General features: G+C 42.1%; 1 protein-coding gene across 1 annotated transcript; it reads left to right on the top strand.

Annotated features, from left to right (window-relative positions):
* Positions 1-4,681: 4,681 nt before the first annotated feature.
* On the top strand, positions 4,682-19,660 carry LOC110535103 (fibroblast growth factor 22-like). The gene is made up of 3 exons (XM_021619966.3): positions 4,682-5,383; positions 16,848-16,951; positions 18,704-19,660. Exons 1-3 carry the CDS (start codon positions 4,804-4,806, stop codon positions 18,893-18,895), a joined length of 876 nt encoding a protein of 291 aa, XP_021475641.3. The 5' UTR covers positions 4,682-4,803; the 3' UTR covers positions 18,896-19,660.
* Positions 19,661-21,386: the final 1,726 nt, after the last annotated feature.

Here is a 21,386-nt window from a genome sequence, read left to right as displayed (position 1 = left end):
GAAGTGCCTTTGAAAGGGTTTGTGTGCACCTGTTCGTGTGTCAAGAACTGCAACGATGCTGGGTTTTTCACACGCAACAGTTTCCTGTGTGTATCAAGAATGGTCCACCACCCAAAGGACATCCAGCCAACTTAACACAACTGTGGGAAGCATTGGAGTCAACATGGGCCAGCATCCCTGTGGAATGCTTTCGGCACCTTGTAGAGTCCATGCCCTGACAAATTGAGTCTGTTTTGAGGGCAAAGGGGGGGTGCAGCTCATATTAGGAAGGTATTCCTAATGTTTTGTACACTCAGTGTATAAGTTCCATGGGAATCCTATAGATGTCCATTATGATTGGGTCAATAATCAATTCAACTTGTCCCTGCTCCTCCAGTTCTGTTTCCTTCAGTGCTAATTAAGTCTACCACGGTGGGAAGGGACAGAACAAAGGAAGTAGCCTACTGATAAGATTACTTTGTCTGTGGGGTACCTGATAAAAGCAGACAGATTAAGACCAGATTTATTAGGAGCAGACCCATCCTCTGTCCGCAGGTCGTTGACAGACATTAAAGCAGACACTAAGAAACTGGCAGGGTCCTTAGGAGAGAAGCAGAAGGCAAGATATGGCATCAAGGGGTGAGAGGAGGAGATATGAAAAGGGCCGTTTCTGAACCATCATTTACAGTTGGGTCATTCCACTAATTCCATGCCTTTCGAGAAGTGTAACTTCGTTGGATTTCACCTAAATTTTACATTCTGTCATAAAGAGCACGTTCCATCTTCCTAAAAAAACTAGTTTTCCTATCTCAAGAGATTAAATTTAAAAAATGACTATAATAAGTGCCTATTAAGTGCCAATTAAAGTAACAGGGTTGACTGTAACAGGGTTGACTGTAACAGGGTTGATGATTTCATCTTCAATCAGCCATAAATCCCCTTGTGACAGGGATAATCTAAGCTTGTATGCAACAGGGAGTGGCAATTCAATACAATTCATACTTTGTTTTAACCATTTCTAGCCTGTCTATCTACAGGTAATCTGGTTTGTCATGTAATGCTTGACCCACTCAGTTTTTCATCACAAAACACTAGAAAATGTCCATGAAGAGTAGAACCAGCTCACCTACTTTTACACTATGATTTGACTATTAGAAGTTCAATGTTTCTTTGGATTTTTTTTTTTTTTTTAAAGGTATAGATTCACCATATTAAAACAAAATTCAGATCACTTAACAGGGTTGACCTTAAAATGAGGAACAGCTGTAAATGAATCATTAATCACATAAAGTAAATAATTATCTTCAGAAATGTCTTTGTCAAAGCAACAAAATAACTAGGGCTTTACAATGATGGTGAAACTTTGAGAAATTGTCAATTTAAGTGGGTTAAAATGTTCCTAGAGGTGACACAGGGTTGATGGAGGGACATGTCAAAATGCTGAATTTTGGCCCTTTGGCAAGCCTTTCTTCATATAAAACTAATCGGATTTATTGATTTCTCCATGTGGTCTAAACTTTAAAGTTCACTTCATTTAATATAACAGGCTTTTCAAATTCAATATTGGTGCACAATTTCTACTTAAAATATCAAAGGGAAGCAAAAGGCCCTCTTTTCGTGGAATGACCCAGTTACACTCAGCATGGCTAACAAATTCCTCCTTGATGACGCCCTCATTGTTAAGATCTAATACTGGCAATCTTTGCAGATTTGAGTTTTTTTTTAATTCTGTAAGTAGGGAGCAACTTCCTACTTACAGAATAAAAAAAAAAACGAATATCTGCAAAGATTGCCAGTGTATGATGATGTTATCCTTCCTGCTTGTACCTTTCAGTTCTTACAGTACATGCTGACCATACTGCTCGCGTGCAAGCATTGCAAAATAAATGTACACATACATGTTATTCAATCATTGCATCCAAACTGCTCGCGCACGTCAATAAGCTTCTGTGTAGCCAGGCTCTAAACTAGAACTTGGTTCTATTTTTGACACTTGACGCGGTGCAAGTCCGCCTCTCCCATCTCCTCATTGGTTTTTAGGAGCATATACCCACGTGGGTGATTAAACGATGAACTGAGGTCCACACTCCAGTCCAGTTGGTGGTGGACATGCACCTTAAAGTTGGTTGCCAACCACCATATAAAGTCCAAAGAAGAAGAAGCTGGAAGAAGGAGAAGAGATTACTAGAAACTAACTCGGTTTACCCATTTATCTGTGGATTAATTGTCGGAGTAGAGGACCTCGTGCATTTCAGGTAAAATAACATCCCAATGTTTAAATTAGCTAGCAACAGCAAGCTAGCTTGCTAAATTACCATGATTGTTTAATACTTTTCGAACTGTCCCAAAATTAATATAGTTGGTTCAGAGTTTGTTTTGATATTTCAACCTGTGTGTCCTGATAGCGTCTAGTGTGGGTGGACAAAATCAACATGCGCGCGATAGTGCACACGGACACAAGCGCGCGCCTGGTTTAGTCAGCATGTTAGATACCACCAATTCCCAGATTGGAAATGTAGTTTAATTAAGTTATATTGTAAGAATTATAAGTTTTTAAATTCTCCAACTGAATTTGATTACTGAAAATGTGAGGACGTGTCACAACTCGAGTAGAAGAGTATAAGATCTTCTAATTGGCCATGAGACACTTGAGTCTCAGAGGAAGGTGGCGAGATGAGAGGCCTGACTGAGATCCTCTTAGAGTTGCCATTGGATTGGAACTAGCAGTAGTTGGATGGGAAATGGCACCAGGTCTGATTTCTCATATCTTGATGGTACCAGTACCAAGTAGTTGCACTTCAAATTACACACACACACACACACACACACACACACACGATCGTTTAAAGATGGGTTGGACCAAGGTGCAGCGTGGTAGGAGTACATTTTTATTTTATTTTAAATGACACCAAAAAACAACAAAATACAAAAAGAACGTAACGCTACATGCAGTGCAGAAAGCAACTACACACAAACAAGATCCCACAATCTAAAGGTGGGAAAAAAGGCTGCCTAAGTATGATCCCCAATCAGAGACAACGATAGACAGCTGCCTCTGATTGGGAACCATACTAAGCCAACAAAGAAATAGAAACATAGATTTGCCAACCCAAGTCACACCCTGACCTAACCAAATAGAGAATAAACAAGGCTCTCTAAGGTCAGGGCGTCACACACACACACACACACAGCGCTATAAAAAAAAAAAAAAACACTACATCCTCTCCATTCACAACTCCACCCCTGTACTATCAACCCAGATAAATCCTATCCCACCCTGGTCTCCATTCACACCTCCACCCCTGTACTATCAACCCAGATAAATCCTATACTACCCTGGTCTTCATTCACACCTCCACCCCTGCCCCATATTCTCACTCATGCACGCGTACACACACCCGACTCACTCCCATATGTGAGAGGGTTGATGGGAAATGACAGCATGACAGTATTGGGAGGCATTGGTTTGGGAATGCAAAAGAGAGAGAGAGAGGTGGAGTTGGGGGAGAGAGGTGGAAGGAGAGAGAGAATGAGAAAGAATGGAGAGAGGTGGAGGGGAGAGAGAGTGGAGGGGGAAGGGGGGGATATAGAGTGGAGGGGGAATGGGGGGATAGAGAGAAGTGGAAAGAGAGAGAGGTGGAGGGGTGAGAGAGAGGTGGAGAGGAGAGAGAGGTGGATTGTGGGGATAGTAAGAGGTGGAGGGGGGAGAGAGAGAGGTGGAAGGAGAGAGGTAGAGGGGGAGAAAGAGAGGTGGAGGGTATAGAGAGATTGTAGAAGGGGGTGAGAGAGAGGTGGAGGGGGAGAGAGAGAGGTGGAGGGGGAGCTGGAGGGGGAGGGAGAGAGAAAGAGAGGTGGGTGGTGAGAGAGAGAGGAAGAGAAGGAGAGAGGTGGGTGGTGGAAAGAGAAAGGGAGAGAAAGAGAGAGGTGGGTGGTGGAGAGAGAGAGAATGAGAGAAGGAGAGGGTGGGAGTTAAAGAGAGGGGGCAGATCAGCTGACAGTCTCATATTCACACACACACAAACCCCTCCTCAGCCTGTTACCTCAGTGAAGGTGGAGCCAATGTAATTGAGAGGGAGAGGAGTCCACTCCACACTCATTCATGGAGAGAGAAAGAGAGGAGGACATGTCTCACAGGCACCCACTGGCCAACCAGGATTTAGCACTACATTTTGTTTGACCATCTCTCTCTTTTTAGTGAAATCTGGAAACATGTGGAGGGTATCTGGCAGCAGTGAGCTGTTGAATGTTTGGGCCTTAGGGGACAGAGGGATGAACCTGGAGAAAGTGTTATAGTAGAATGTCCCTATGCCAGTGGACCTTTCATTGTGGGAGTAACCATCTAAGGATTTCTGGATTGGAATTAAATTCAGCACCAGGAACAGCTAAGGACAGAAGAACAGTTTCAAAAGTGGAACATATGAAGCCTGCCTGGTTTGTCATTGGAATACACTGACGGCAATTACACTGGCAACAATAAGACGAGTGGGACAATAGGCTGTTTTATTTATCGATTTGTATTTGTCTTAATTGATCTACCAGGACATCAGTATAGGAACAAAAGTGAAAGAGAACATTGGAATACATTGACTTTCAGTACAATAATTGCTCTAGCTACCAAAAGAAAGGCAAGGAGACATTGATTTTCAACCCAGATAGGTATAATTGAGGAGGAAATCTCTTTTGCATATAGACCTGGTAGACTAGGTACCAGAGAGGCCCATTTTCCAGGAGGGCTCCCCTCCCTGACCTCCCAGCCTCCCGTTGTCCCCAGCAGCATGTCCCAGGCTGTGAGGTTGCTTCCAGTCCTCCCCACACCATTCTACCATGACCACATGGGCTGCTGGAGGGAGTACGGCTGTCACTGCCTGGGCCACCTCTGGGTCTTTGTTTAGGTCTGGCTCTGGGTCCAAGTTTAGGTCTGGCTCTGGGTCCAGGTTTAGGTCTGGCTCTGAGTCCAGGTTTAGGTCTGGCTCTGGGTCCAGGTTTAGGTCTGGGTCCAGGTTTATCTCTAGGTCCTTCTTTTCCAGCCTGTCTCTGTCTCTGCTGCTAGCACTGCTGCTCGCCCTTTCCCTCCCTGTGGTTGTCTGCCATCAACCTCTCTACAGAGGCAGGCTCCAGCCAACCAGCCCCAGGCTCCAGTTCCCCAGTCTCCAGCCCCCCAGCCCCAGCAGCCCTTTTAGGGTGCCAGTGAACAGTTCCCTGGATGCATCCAGGGTTGGAGAGACTGGGGAAACTGGAGGTCCCTTGGAAGGTATTGGGGTTCCGCTGGGTAGGCACGTACGCAGCTACAACCACCTGCAGGGAGATGTGCGGCGGAGGAAGCTCTTCTCTTTCCAGAAGTTCTTCCTGCGGATCGATACAAATGGCAGAGTTAATGGGACCAAGAGCAAAGAGGACCCCCTCAGTAAGTAACCACAAGAGTGTGTTTTTCAATTAGTAGGAGAGTAAAACAGGGGAAACATATGTTCCACCATAGTGTATTGAAAATAAACCATTGTGTTGTCAGGGCTTTCCTCACTCTTCACTACAGAATATCATACAAATTACAGAAAAAGGGAAACAATTTCAAATGATTGACTTGTGTTTAATAACTTTACTGTTATTTTTGGAAAGACAGGTTTCCAGCAGAATTTTTTAGCATTGATCATCAATCTAAATTGTGGCAAAGATCTGTCTCCCAGCAGTACATGGACATTCTTAGAGCTAGGCGACACATTCCTGACAAGAAGCTTCTTTCTGTATCTACCAGACGTCCCTGTGATATCTGTCCTGTCGTAACATTCCGTACAATGATGGTAGCTCTAAGATGATTAAAACAGGAGGGGTAGATTACCAACCTGTTATCTGTCCGTATTCACAGCCCAGGGTCAACAGTACTGATAACAGCTAGACAGGAGCAGGACAGGGGATAGGAGAGGATACGTCAATCACTAACATGCTCCCACACGCAACCAGTCCGCTTCGTTTAAGTCCACACACGTTGTACATAATGCTGATGCCGTGTGGTTTATGATTAATACAGTATAATGTAAATGTGATTCATTTACAGAGGTACAGAAACATGAATGAGTATGTTAAGTACTCATGCCCTATTCTCACAGTACAGTTATTCCAGTGAGATACGTGTGTGAGCCTATCTGTGTGCGGGCACTCACATGCTCAAGTGTGTGTGTGTGTGTGTGTGTGTGTGTGTGTTCGGATGTAGCAACCCAAGCAACCACCACAAGAGACACATGTGCTCACTTAAACTACAACCCCCCCACCTACACACACCACCCCCCATCCCGTGTATATGGAAGTCTTTAACGTTTCTCCTAGGCGTTCTAAACCACAAAATGAATCAAAGAGGCTTATGGGAAAGAGTAAGGAAAGGCACCATTGGTGTTTGTTTTGACAAGAATATGACAGAAATGTCTTTATAGACCTACACTTGCATATACATGTCTTTAGAGACCCTACACTTGTTCATACGTGTCTTTAGAGACCCTACACTTGTTCATACATGTCTTTAGAAACCTACACTTGTTCATACATGTCTTTAGAGACCCTACACTTGTTCATACATGTCTTTAGAGACCCTACACTTGTTCATACGTGTCTTTAGAGACCCTACACTTGTTCATACATGTCTTTAGAAACCTACACTTGTTCATACATGTCTTTAGAGACCCTACACTTGTTCATACATGTCTTTATAGACCTACACTTGTTCATACGTGTCTTTAGAAACCTACACTTGTTCATACATGTCTTTAGAGACCCTACACTTGTTCATACATGTCTTTATAGACCCTTCATTTCTATATACAGTTGAAGTCGGAAATTTTCATACACTTAGGTTAACTTGTTTTTCAACCACTCCACACATTTCTTGTTAACAAACTATATTTTTGGCAAGTCAGTTAGGACATCTACTTTGTGCATGACAAGTCATTTTCCCAACAATTGTTTACAGACAGATTATTTCACTTATAATTCACTGTATCACAATTCCAGTGGCTCAGAAGTTTACATACGTTAAGTTGACTGTGCCTTTAAACAGCTTGGAAAATTCCAGAAAATGAAGTCATGGCTTTAGAAGCTTCTGATAGGCTAATTGACATAATTGAGTCAATTGGTGGTGTACCTGTGAATGTATTTCAAGGCATACCTTCAACTTCAGTGCCTCTTTGCTTGACGTCATGGGAAAATCAAAAGAAATCAGCCAAGACCTCAGGAAAAACCATTGACCTCCACAAGTCTGGTTCATCCTTGGGAGCAATTTCCAAACACCTGAAGGTACCGCGTTCATCTGTACAAACAACAGTACCGAAGTATAAACACCATGGGACCACACAGCCGTCATACCGCTCAGGAAGGAGATGCGTTCTGTCTCCTAGAGATGAACGTACTTTGGTGTGAAAAGTACAAATCAATCCCATAACAACAGCAAAGGACCTTGTGAAGATGCTGGAGGAAACAGGTACAAAAATATCTATATCCACAGTAAAACGAGTCCTATATCGACATAACCTGAAAGGCCGCTCAGCAAGGAAGAAGCCACCGCTCCAAAACCGCCATAAAAAAAGCCAGACTACGGTTTGCAACTGCACATGGCTTTGCTGCAGGAGGGACTGGTGCACTTCACAAAATGGCATCATGAGGAAGGGAAATTATGTGGATATATTGAAGAAACATCTTAAGACATCAGTTAAAGCTTGGTTGCAAATGGGTCTTCCAAATGGACAATGACCCCAAGCATACTTCCAAAGTTGTGGCAAAATGGCTTAAGGACAACAAAGTCAAGGTATTGGAGTGGCCATCACAAAGCCCTGCCCTCAATCCTATAGAAAATTGGTGGGCAGAACTGAAAAAGCCTGTGTGAGCAAGGAGGCTGTCCTGACCAAAGGAAGCCTTTATTTTCTATGGTAGAGTAGGTCAGGGTGTGACTTGGGATTTAGTCTAGTTTATATTTTCTATGTGGAGTTCTAGTTTTTTTTTCTATGTTGGTGTTTTGGTATGATTCCCAATTAGAGGCAGCTGGCTATCGTTGTCTCTAATTGGGGATCATACTTAAGTAGCATTTCTCCACCTTTGTTATGGGATATTGTTTTGAGTAAGTAGCACCTCGTCACGGTTTGTTATTTCATTTGTTTATTGTTTGTTTTGCTAAGTTTCACTATTAAATATTATGTGGAACTCAACATACGCTGCACTTTGGTCTGTTTATGCAAACGAACGTGACAGAGGCCTACAAACCTGACTCAGTTACACCCGCTCTGTCTGGAGGAATGGACCAAAATTTACTCAATTTATTGTGGGAAGCTTGTGGAAGGCTACCCAAAACGTTTGACCCAAGTTAAACAATTAAGGCAATGCTACCAAACTTCTGACCCACTGGGAGTGTGATGAAAGAAATAAAAGCTGAAATAAATCATTCTCACTACTATTATTCTGACATTTCATATTCTTAAAATAAATTTGTGATCTTAACTGACCTAAAACAGGGAATTTTTACTAGGATTAAATGTCAGGAATTGTAAAAAATTTTGTTTGACTGTATTTGGCTAAGGTGTATGTAAACTTACGACTTCAACTGTAAATGTCTTTAGAGACCTACACGCATATACATTTCTTTAGAGACCTACACTTATATACATGTCTTTATAGACCTACACTTATATACATGTCTTTATAGATTTTACACTGTCTTTATTTGACACTGAGGCAAAAAAATGCTATGAATTTCAAAATGCCTCTGTTGGGTGTTTGACATAGTGAAAACATTGCTAGACCGACTTGTTCTAAAATGATCGGAGGGTTCAACTTGAAGCTAGTAGGTGTTAACTTATTGAACCCTTCTATTGTCTCATCATTACTCCTCACAATTCTTTATACTACAGGCAATAATTCTACAGTTATACTAGCACATACAGTGGGGAGAACAAGTATTTGATAAACCTGCAAAATCGGCAGTGTTCCTACTTACAAAGCATGTAGAGGTCTGTCATTTTATCATAGGTACACTTCAACTGTGAGAGACGGAATCTAAAACAAAAATCCAGAAAATCACATTGTATTATTTAAGTAATTAATTTGCATTTTATTGTATGACATAAGTATTTGATACATCAGAAAAGCAGAACTTAATATTTGGTACACAAACCTTTGTTTGCAATTACAGAGATCATACGTTTCCTGTAGTTCTTGACCAGGTTTGCACACACTGCAGCAGGGATTTTGGCCCACTCCTCCATACAGACCTTCTCCAGATCCTTCAGGTTTCGGGGGTGTCACTGGGCAATACGGACTTTCAGCTCTCTCCAAAGATGTTCTATTGGGTTCAGGTCTGGAGACTGGCTAGGCCACTCCAGGACTTTAAGATGCTTCTTACGGAGCCACTCCTTAGTTGCCCTGGCTGTGTGTTTCGGGTCGTTGTCATGCTGGAAGACCCAGCCACGACCCATCTTCAATGCTCTTACTGAGGGAAGGAGGTTGTTGGCCAAGATCTCGCAATACATGGCCCCATCCATCCTCCCCTCAATACGGTGCAGTCGTCCTGTCCCCTTTGCAGAAAAGCATCCCCAAAGAATGATGTTTCCACCTCCATGCCTCACGGTTGGGATGGTGTTCTTAGGGTTGTACTCATCCTTCTTCCTCCAAACACGGCGAGTGGAGTTTAGACCAAAAAACTATATTTTTGTCTCATCAGACCACATGACCTTCTCCCATTCCTCCTCTGGGTCATCCAGATGGTTATTGGCAAACTTCAGACGGGCCTGTACATGCGCTGGCTTGAGCAGGGGGACCTTGTGTACGCTGCAGGATTTTAATCCATGACGGCGTAGTGTGTTACTAATGGTTTTCTTTGAGACTGTGGTCCCAGCTCTCTTCAGGTCATTGACCAGGTCCTGCTGTGTAGTTCTGGGCTGATACCTCACCTTCCTCATGATCATTGATGCCCCACGAGGTGAGATCTTGACTGTAGCCCCAGACCGAGGGTGATTGACCGTCATCTTGAACTTCTTCCATTTTCTAATAATTGCACCAACAGTTGTTGCCTTCCCACCAAGCTGCTTGCCTATTGTCCTGTAGCCCATCCCAGCCTTGTGCAGGTCTACTATATTATCCCTGATGTCCTTACACAGCTCTCTGGTCTTGGCCATTGTGGAGAGGTTGGAGTCTGTTTGATTGAGTGTGTGGACAGGTGTCTTTTATACAGGTAACGAGTTCAAACAGGTGCAGTTAATACAGGTAATGAGTGGGGAACAGGAGGGGTTCTTAAAGAAAATCTAACAGGTCTGTGAGAGCTGGAATTCTTACTGGTTTGTAGGTGATCAAATACTTATGTCATGCAATAAAATGCAAATGAATTACTTAAAAATCATACAATGTGATTTTCTGGATTGTTGTTTTAGATTCCTTCTCTCACAGTTGAAGTGTACCTATGATTTAAAAAAATTACAGACCTCTACATGCTTTGTAAGTAGGAAAACCTGCAAAACCTGCAAAATCGGCAGTGTATCAAATACTTGTTCTCCCCACTGTATTAGTAATATACTGCTGTATATAATACTAAGCTTTTGCATAAGGTGACCAAGTTTATCTTTGGGTTGGGTTTGACTGCAGTAGCAGGGGAGGGGTACTAATTCATGAATGACATGGTTGAACATCATTGTGGTCACATCAAAGCTGCTAGTGTTCAGTATCAATGGTGCTGCCACAAAGTCATTTCCTGGGGGGGACTGGGGACAGTGTGGATTATCTGGCACACTATCAGGTTCACAGGGCAAGAGATACTACAGGAGAGCAGCTCCAGTCTGCTCTGGCCCAGGGCCTAGACATCATCCCTGGGATGATGTCTTTTGTAGCCCCTGAAAATGACACAGCATCAGGTTTATGGCATTGATTCTGTGGCAATGCCCAGTTAAAAACGCTGGGTTGATAGAAAATAATAACATAATAATGGATATACTGTATGAATAAAACTAGAAAAGGACATTTCCTAAAAATATATGTTTGTTTGTTCTTGCTATCAGCAAGCATGTGGCAATTTTTTCATAGATAATGTAAAATCATGCACTGATTTTTTGCACTGAAGCATATCTGGAGACCAAGTTAGCAGTTTCGATTAAAAACAGCTTCAGTCTTTCACTAGTCATTCTTATTACTCCTCCTTTTTGGAGATACAGTGCCTTCCGAAAGTATTCGGCCCCCTTGAACTTTGCGACCTTTTGCCACATTTCAGGCTTCAAACATAAAGATATAAAACTGTATTTTTTTGTGAAGAATCAACAACAAGTGGTGCACAATCATGAAGTGGAACGACATTTATTGGATATTTCAAACTTTTTTAACAAATCAAAAACTGAAAAATTGGGCGTGCAAAATTATTCAGCCCCTTTACTTTCAGTGCAGCAAACTCTCTCCAGAAGTTCAGTGAGGATCTCTGAATGATCCAATGTTGACCTAAATGACTAATGATGATAAATACAATCCACCTGTGTGTAATCAAGTCTCCGTATAAATGCACCTGCACTGTGATAGTCTCAGAGGTCCGTTAAAAGCGCAGAGAGCATCATGAAGAACAAAGAACACACCAGGCAGGTCCGAGATACTGTTGTGAAGAAGTTTAAAGACGGATTTGGATACAAAAAGATTTCCCAAGCTTTAAACATCCCAAGGAGCACTGTGCAAGCGATAATATTGAAATGGAAGGAGTATCAGACCACTGCAAATCTACCAAGACCTGGCCGTCCCTCTAAACTTTCATCTTATACAAGGAGAAGACTGATCAGAGATGCAGCCAAGAGGCCCATGATCACTCTGGATGAACTGCAGAGATCTACAGCTGAGGTGGGAGACTCTGTCCATAGGACAACAATCAGTTGTATATTGCACAAATCTGGCCTTTATGGAAGAGTGGCAAGAAGAAAGCCATTTCTTAAAGATATCCATAAAAAGTGTTGGTTAAAGTTTGCCACAAGCCACCTGGGAGACACACCAAACATGTGGAAGAAGGTGCTCTGGTCAGATGAAACCAAAATTGAACTTTTTGGCAACAATGCAAAACGTTATGTTTGGTGTAAAAGCAACACAGCTCATCACCCTGAACACACCATGCCCACTGTCAAACATGGTGGTGGCAGCATCATGGTTTGGGCCTGCTTTTCTTCAGCAGGGACAGGGAAGATGGTTAAAATTGATGGGAAGATGGATGGAGCCAAATACAAGACCATTCTGGCAGAAAACCTGATGGAGTCTGCAAAAGACCTGAGACTGGGACGGAGATTTGTCTTCCAACAAGACAATGATCCAAAACATAAAGCAAAATCTACAATGGAATGGTTCAAAAATAAACATATCCAGGTGTTAGAATGGCCAAGTCAAAGTCCAGACCTGAATCCAATCGAGAATCTGTGGAAAGAACTGAAAACTGCTGTTCACAAATGCTCTCCATCCAACCTCACTGAGCTCGAGCTGTTTTGCAAGGAGGAATGGGAAAAATGTCAGTCTCTCGATGTGCAAAACTGATAGAGACATACCCCAAGCGACTTACAGCTGTAATCGCAGCAAAAGGTGGCGCTACAAAGTATTAACTTAAGGGGGCTGAATAATTTTGTACGCCCAATTTTTCAGTTTTTGATTTGTTAAAAAAGTTTGAAATATCCAATAAATGTCGTTCCACTTCATGATTGTGTCCCACTTATTGTTGATTCTTCACAAAAAAATACAGTTTTATATCTTTATGTTTGAAGCCTGAAATGTGGCAAAAGGTCGCAAAGTTCAAGGGGGCCGAATACTTTCGCAAGGCACTGTATGGTTTAGGTTCAGTTTGTTTTTGTCCAAGGCAGAGACCCGAGCTTTGAAACGTGGTTACAGCATAGTAACGAGTGAGGGGGAACAACTGGTATTGTGCTTGAACTACCAACCTTGCTAGCAAAGATCTCAAGATGTAGAGGTGGTGGTTTTGGGGGCTGTTTAAGAGCATGTATCCAACCTCCCACAGATTTATGGGGAGGCCTGTGAAAAACTTTCCCACATGTCGCTCTCGTGCTGGGATTCTGCTGGGAGCTTACAGAGAGAGAGGGCTGGAAGTGATTCCCGGGCAATATGGAGCTTTGCGAAAATAAGCGCATTTAACTAAAGCTACACATTTAAACGGCATCAGCTTAAAAAACAACTAGACAAAACTGTGTTTATCGATAACCTGGTTTGCTATATTGTTGCATCTCATCACATTTGAAAAGCCAAAAATATTTCTAATACACATTTACTGAGAACAGTAATGGTGGACTCGACCAGTTCTGAGGCTCTAACAGTTCTGAGGCTCTAACAGTTCTGAGGCTCCAACAGTTCTGAGGCTCTAACAGTTCTGAGGCTCTAACAGTTCTGAGGCTCTAACAGATCTGAGGCTCTAACAGTTCTGAGGCTCTAACAGATCTGAGGCTCTAACAGTTCTGAGGCTCTAACAGTTCTGAGGCTCTAACAGTTCCGAGGCTCTAACAGTTCTGTGGCTCTAACAGATCTGAGGCTCTAACAGTTCTGAGGCTCTAACAGATCTGAGGCTCTAACAGTTCTGAGGCTCTAACAGTTCTGAGGCTCTAACAGTTCTGAGGCTCTAACAGTTCTGAGGCTCTAACAGTTCTGAGGCTCTAACAGATCTGAGGCTCTAACAGTTCTGAGGCTCTAACAGTTCCGAGGCTCTAACAGTTCTGAGGCTCTAACAGATGTGTGGCGGCGGACGAATTAGTCTAATTACCCCAAGCTGGGATGGTGTGAGTGTGAGCTCAGCCTGCCAAGAGCGCAGGAGGGAAATATAGGAGGCCACCAAATGTGTTTGTGTCTTTCTCTCTGTGGGGAGTCATGTGTGCTGAGGTGCCTCCTGACTGGGACTGGCATGTTCCTCATTCGTGTGTGTGTGTGCGTATTTGTGCGTGTGCGTGTGCGTGTGTGTGTGTGTTTGCGTGTGTGCGTGCGTGCGTGCGTGTGCGTATGTGTGTGTGTGTACCTCAGAAGGGAAACCACAGCCAGTACTCTAAGGGACACTGAGATAAGAGATGTGAAGATATTTATGGACGTGAAGAGGGGCAGGGTATGAACAAACTAATTACGTTCAATGTGGTCCTCATCTACATTACACATGATTTGTTTCCGTCATTCCCATATTTCAACATGACGATACAGTTGGAATAGTAAATGTTTTCCTTATTCTTAAATCAAGTTGGCTACAGTGTATCCGTACTGTAAGCTCTGTCCCATTTTTTAGAAGAGGTAACTTCCAGTTACCCTAAATAGCCATGTAAAACGGCAAAATCTACCTTTACCTGGCAACCCACTGTGGAAAATTAGCTTTTAACTGGCAACAAACTGTGGAAAATCTACCTTTAACTGGCAACCCACTGTGGAAAATTCACTTTTAACTGGCAACCCACTGTGAAAAATCTACCTTTAACTGGCAACCCACTGTGGAAAATCCACCTTCAATTCACATTGGCATTGTCTGCACCTACTCCACCCTAACACACCATTTACTGCAGTAACTACAAAACAGAGCGTATCAAATGAGCCACACATTAGGAGAAAGTGTCCAGCATGCAACTCATTTTCCACTAAATAAACAGTTGGAAATGTGTGGTTGACCCATGGCCATGATTTAATGTGTGGTGTATCAGAATCACCACTACATAACACACAGTGTCACATACATTTGGTGTTGAGTGTTGTGAGACGTAATATGTTGAACAAAAAACACATTTGTCCTAATGGCTTCGGTTAGTTTTTTTCCGTTGTAGATACCGTTCCTGAGTGAGCAAGTAGACAGTAGTGCTGAACATTAATCATCAAAGACTGAGTGGATACGGGTGGCTTTTCTCTATAGAGAAATGCTGTAGAGACAGTGTATATGTGTGCACAATGCTAGCTCGCAACAATATGCACACCTATGTGTGTGTGTCTCTTGATTTTTTAAATTATATTTGTATTTTTTATTTAACCTTTATTTAACGAGGCAAGTCAGTTAAGGACAAGTTCTTATTTACAATGACGGCCTCACAGGGAATAGTAGGTTAACTGCCTTATTCAGAGGCAGAACAACATATTTTTACCTTGTCAGCTCAGGGATTCAATCTAGCAACCTTTCAGTTACTGGCCCAACGCTCTAACCACTAGGCTACCTGCCGCCCATATAAGCCATCTCGCCCCAGCCTCCGGTGTGTGTGTTTGATCAGTGGTCATTAAGGTCTTTCTAATCCTCCCCTCCCTGTCTCTCTGTCATGGCTCATCTGTCCTCCTCTGTTCTCTCTCCTTTCATCCCGGCATGTTTACAGAAGGCCCAGAAACAGCCTTAGATAGTCTTACATCCTCACTCGATACCTGACACCTAATCCCTTACAGAAGCAACTCTCAGATCTTCAATGGCCGTTGTGTCATGGTCTCTACCACCACTTCACCTACCGGTGTGAACCTGTTTGAACTGGAAACTAATGCAGAGGCTACCTCACTGATGTGGAGACAGGGATGTAGGTCACAGTATATTTCGAAGGGCACTTTTTCTAGGACACCTGCCCCTTCAAGTTCACACGGCACCTTTGGACGGTCTGACCACAAGCAAGGGAGTTTGACAGTGACACAGGTGGCTTCACATACTCATCAGGGACGAAGGAGGGGAACTGCTGTGGCAGTCTGATCAAAGGCCATCGTCACGACAACTCCCTGCAGCGTGTGTGTGTGTGTGTGTGTGTGTGTGTGTGTGTGTGTGTGTGTGTGTGTGTGTGTGTGTGTGTGTCAGGATAGGATAACAACACCACATGGGATGTGTGGAGAGGAAGTGAAGGAGGGTGTCAGGAAGTCAAATGTACCATAGGAACCAGAGAGGGGCCATTAACACACACCAGCGCCAGATTAGATACATGTGTGTGTACGTGCATGCGTGCGTGTGAGAGTGTGTATGTATATTTACACTGGGAATTGGTGGCTTATATTCCAAATGAGCCAAACTATTCACAAATAAATCCAACCTGCTCTCATTATAATCCTCATGGCAAATTAGTTATTAAGCTGAAGTCTGTTCTTCTGTGTAGACTGTGGCCCTACATAGATGACGCACGCTTATATGGGTGATATGAAGGATGGCTGGATGGATGGATGAAAACTCTACCCTACAGTTTTAAGAGATTCTTCAGGCTTTTCTCTGAAAATCAACTAAAGTATTAGAGGGACATAAATATGACTGACAACATGACAGTTGGCTATGAACTAGAGTATTAGAGTAACATAAATATGACTGACAGCATGACAGTTGGCTATGAACCCACAGGATTTCAGCTAGAGGCTTTCTAAAACACATCTAGATAATTTTGTCTTGAGAAAGGCTCTACACTCTTCGGATCAACGTCATTATTTTTTACTTCAGCTGGTTACAAGTAAATCAGTTAGGTTTTCTCAATTTAAAAAAAAGTATATATATTTGATGAGATCAAATACATGATTCAATGCCAACTGTTATATTTGATTATTAACAAACCTATATTTTAAGTTGCAATACTTATTTTCAACACATTTAACTTACTTTTCCCATTTGGTTAAACCTAATAAACAACACAAATACAAACTAATATTTCATGTAAGGAGGGACAGGCAGACACTCCTGATAGTTCGACAAGTTCTTATCTATATGACTACAGCAGATCCAGAAAAAATAGCTTCTATGTACTCTGCCTCTGTGTTCTGATCTGGGCCAACGTTCTGTCTGCGGTCTGCCTTAAAATTCCCTGCCTGAACGGTTACACATTTCCCCTAAATCCTCCCCTATGATAAATATAAATGATTTATAAAAGGTTTATCACTTGTTTCTAAATGATTATACATGTCATTTTGTGTGTTCTCAGGTATTCTGGAGATCACGTCGGTGGATGTGGGGGTGGTGGCTATCAAAGGCCTGGGCAGTAACTATTACCTGGCTATCAGCAGGAAGGGTGAGCTGTACGGAGCGGTCAGTATCCGAGTCAGAGGTCATTTAACCAGCCTCAAAGACATACACTTAGATTCCTTCAACTTTATCACAAGAGTTCTTATCTTTGGAGCTGGGTTCACTTTTAACTAATGGTGCAGTGGAAAAGTTCAAAGAGCACACCATCCAAACCAAGTGCATATGATTCAAAGAGGAAATTGGAGGTCAGCAAGTAATGACTATAGTGCTAAGTGACACAGACATTAGAATACATCACATCTATCACTGTAACCGATTTACATAACTAACTATTTCTATTGAATGTACCCCTCTAGTACATGGTACCAGTACATGGTACATCTTGACTAAGTTGAATTGGGTTGTTGTTAGACAGTAGTTGCCATATTATTCTTGTCACTAAGTATTGTTTGTTTGTTTGTTTTTACATTTGGACACTTGAATGCGATGGTGCATGTCAAGAGATTTAATCCTGCAAAATGCAGATAAATAAATACCGTGTACAGAGCATTCGAAAAGTATTGAGACCCCTTGACTTTTTACACATTTTATTACGTTACAGCCTTATTCTAAAATTACTTCTTTCCCCTCATCAATCTACACAAAGCAAAAAAAAGGTTTTTAGAAATGGTTGAAAATGTATTAAAAATAAAAAGTCTTCAGACCCTTTGCTATGAGACTTGAAATTGAGCTCAGGTGCATCCTCAGGTGCATCCTATTTCCATTGATCATCCTTGAGATGTTTCTACAACTTGGTTTGAGTCCACCTGTGGTAAATTCTATTGAGTAGACATGATTTGGAAAGGCACACGATTGTCTATATAAGGTCCCTCAGTTCACCGTGCATGTCAGAGCAAAAAACAAGCCATGAGGTCAAAGGAATTCTCCGTAGAGCTCAGAGACAGGATTGTGTCGATGCAAAGATCTGGGGAAGGGAACCAAAACTTTTCTGCAGCATTGAAGGTCCCCAAGAACATAGTGGCCTGAATCATTCTTAAATGGAAGACGTTTGGAACCACCAACACTCTTCCTAGAGCTGGCCGCCCGGCCCAACTCAGCAATCGGGAGAAAAGGGCCCGGGTCAGGGAGGTGGCCAAGAACCCGATGGTCACTCTGACAGAGCTCCAGAGTTCCTCTGTGGTGATGGAGGAACCTTTCAGAAGGACAACCATCTCTGCAGCACTCCACCAATCAGGCCTTTATGGGACAGTGGCCAGACAGAAATGTGCATCGACGTTTCCCATCCAACCTGACAGAGCTTGCGAGGATCTGCAGAGAAGAATGGGAGAAACTCCCCAAATACAGGTGTGCCAAGCTCGTAGCGTCATACCCTAGAAGACTCAAGGCTGTAATCACTGCCAAAGGTGCTTCAACAAAGTACTGAGTAAATAGTCTGAATACTTATGTAAATGTGATATTTACATAAGTAAATGTGATTTGATTTTGATTGATTTCAGTTAGATTGATGAGTGGGATTTTAAAAAAATCAATTTAAGAAGAAGGCTGTAATGTAACAAAATGTGAAAAAAAGTCAAGGGGTCTGCATGCACTGTAGAAAGGTTGAATAAATACCTGGAAATATTTCAAAATTGATATATTTTATATCTATTTTGACTCTTGTATGAACAGTACATTAACTATAAATATAGTATTCTCACATCCTTTGCTAGTGTATGCACTTCACAAATGAAAATAGTTGACTCCGTATGAAATGTATTGAGTCAGTATCCAAATACATATGAGAATGTATCCCAGTAATGTCCTTTGTTCTTCCAGAGAGAGTTTGGCATTGACTGCACACTGAAGGAGCGTATTGAGGAGAACGGCTATAACACCTATGCCTCAGCCGAGTGGAGGAACAAGAAGAGACAGATGTTTGTGGGGCTGAGTGTCCACGGGAGGCCACTGAGAGGGAAGAAAACAAGGAGGAGGAAAATGGCCACCCACTTCCTCCCCATCATGGTGTGATGAAGAAGAGCATTTCACTGGACTAAACATACCCTGTGGGAGAGCTATTCAGCACTGAACAATCTTTCAGATAAAGATTTTTAAAAATGTACTCTAATCTAGACAGAGAGCATCTGAACTATACCATTTCTAAAATACATATTTTCTCTAAGGAAGGTAATTAACTGTGCATATACTCCCTGCTTTTGACTTTCGTTGAGATGGTTTATTGGTTTGAGGATGTGCAGTGCTTTCTGTGGCACAGGGTGAAATTTGAATCATATTCTGTGTCAAAACATTGGAAAGATGTGGACTGAAGGAGGGTGTGACATGTGGGAACAAAGTAGGACGCTGTTTCACACACCGCGTGGATGAAGTGAGGAAGCACTGGCTCTGTGGATACAAAAAAACGATTGAACTGTTGTTCATGGTCCTCATTCTCATTTCCATGATCTGAAGATTCTTAAATGAAGAAGAAGGCCTAACAGATCGGTAAATGCAGGAAAAATGTATATAATTGAGCAAGATCCTCGTGGTCATGAGATCTTGGAACCATATCAAAAGTGAATACAGTGAAACACTAATGTATGATATTTAACCACTGAGTTTTGACTGTGTTGAAGTAAAGTATTTATTTTGTGTAATATTTAACTGGAGGTGGAAATAAGGTGAACATTTCATTGCATTCTTTACACCTTATGTCTGTGAAGTAAATAACAGACGTTTGCTATTTCCTCCTCGGTATCCAAATGTTCTCATGTTCATCAATAAAGTTTGCAACTTAAACTGGTTGACAAATCTGACAAATACACATATGGCTGAGAATGTGACCCAATAAATGAGATCCTGTTAATACAATACCACTGAAAGAACAATCAGAATGCTTGGTGTCTCAACTACAGTTATAGTAGATATATTCTAAGGTGACAGGTTATGGTAAAAGGATGAAAACCCACAGCACAGAGACCCAGTGTGTTTTTCAGGTCGCGCTGAGGAACTATTCTTATCAGGCTGACTGAGGTAGGTAATGACAAAAGGCAACCATTACAGGCCCACCACATATTCCATGTGGCAACCGTTGCACTAATGATTAGAGTTCCCAAACAAACTGGAAACCACATGAAAATGGAAGGAAGATCGCTACACTGGTATGGGATTACATTCAAATTTCCCAAATGGCAGGAGACCTTGGGTCACATGGATACTGAACAAGCAAGACTTGTTTCAGATAGTAAGTAACGTGAAAAAAATGTAATATTGCCTGTAGAGCTCATATTTCTGCATTGTAATATCCAACATCAAGCACTATTTAACAACATCTGTTGCAGGGTATGTGGGGTAGGAAGTGTGTGTGTTTGAATACCAGAGCAGACAAGGTGAAAAATCTGCCGATGTGCCCTTGAGCAAGGCACTTAACCTTAATATGCTCCATGGGCGGGGTACTATTATGGCTGACCCTGTAAAACACCACATTTCACTGCATCCATTTGGCGTATTTGACAATAAAACATACAGTTGAAGTCAGAAGTTAACATACACCTTAGCCAAATACATTTAAACTCAGATTTTCACAATTCTTGACATTTAAACTTAGTAAAAATTGCCTGTCTTGTGTCAGTTAGGAACACCATTTATTTAAAAAATGTGAAATGTCAGAATAATAGTAGAGAGAATGATTTATTTCAGCTTTTATTTCTTTCATCACATTCCCAGTGGGTCAGAAGTTTACATACACTCAGTTAGAATTTGGTAGCATTGCCTTTAAACTGTTTAACTTGGCTCAAACGTTTTGGGTAGCCTTCCACAAGCTTCCCACAATAAGTTGGGTGAATTATGGCCCATTCCTCCTGACAGAGCTGGTGTAACTGAGTCAGGTTTGTAGGCCTCCTTGCTTGCACATGATTTTTCAGTTCTGCCCACACATTTTCTATAGGATTGAGGTCAGGGCTTTGTGATGGCCACTCCAGTACTCCAGTAACTTTGTTGTCCTTAAGACATTTTGCCACAACTTTGGAATTATGCTTGGGGTCATTGTTCATTTGGAAGACCCATTTGCGACCAAGCTTTAACTTCCTGATTGATGTCTTGAGATGTTGCTTCAATATATCCACATTATTTCCCTTCGTCATTATGCCATCTATTTTGTGAAGTGCACCAGTCCCTCCTGCAGCAAAGCACCCAAACATCATGATGGCGTTAGAACGGTGTTCTCCGGCTTGCAAGCCTCCCCCTTTTTCCTCCGAACATATTTTTGTTTCATCAGACCAGAGGACATTTCTCCAAAAAGTATGATCTTTGTCCCCATGTCCAGTTGCAAACCATAGTCTGGCTGCTTTTTTATGGTGGTTTAGGAGCAGTGGCTTCTTCCTTGCTGAGCGGCCTTTCAGGTTATGTCGATATAGGACTCGTTTTACTGTGGATATAGATACTTTTGCACCTATTTCCTCCAGCATCTTCACAAGGTCATTTGCTGTTGTTTTGCACTTTTCACACCAAAGTAAGTTAATAAATA

The sequence above is a fragment of the Oncorhynchus mykiss genome, chromosome 11 (assembly GCF_057628025.1).
Source record: "Oncorhynchus mykiss isolate SJ-2025 chromosome 11, ASM5762802v1, whole genome shotgun sequence".
NCBI lineage: Eukaryota > Metazoa > Chordata > Actinopteri > Salmoniformes > Salmonidae > Oncorhynchus > Oncorhynchus mykiss.
The sequence above is the reverse complement of the archived record's forward strand: the minus strand, read 5'-3'. Positions and strand labels throughout refer to the sequence as shown.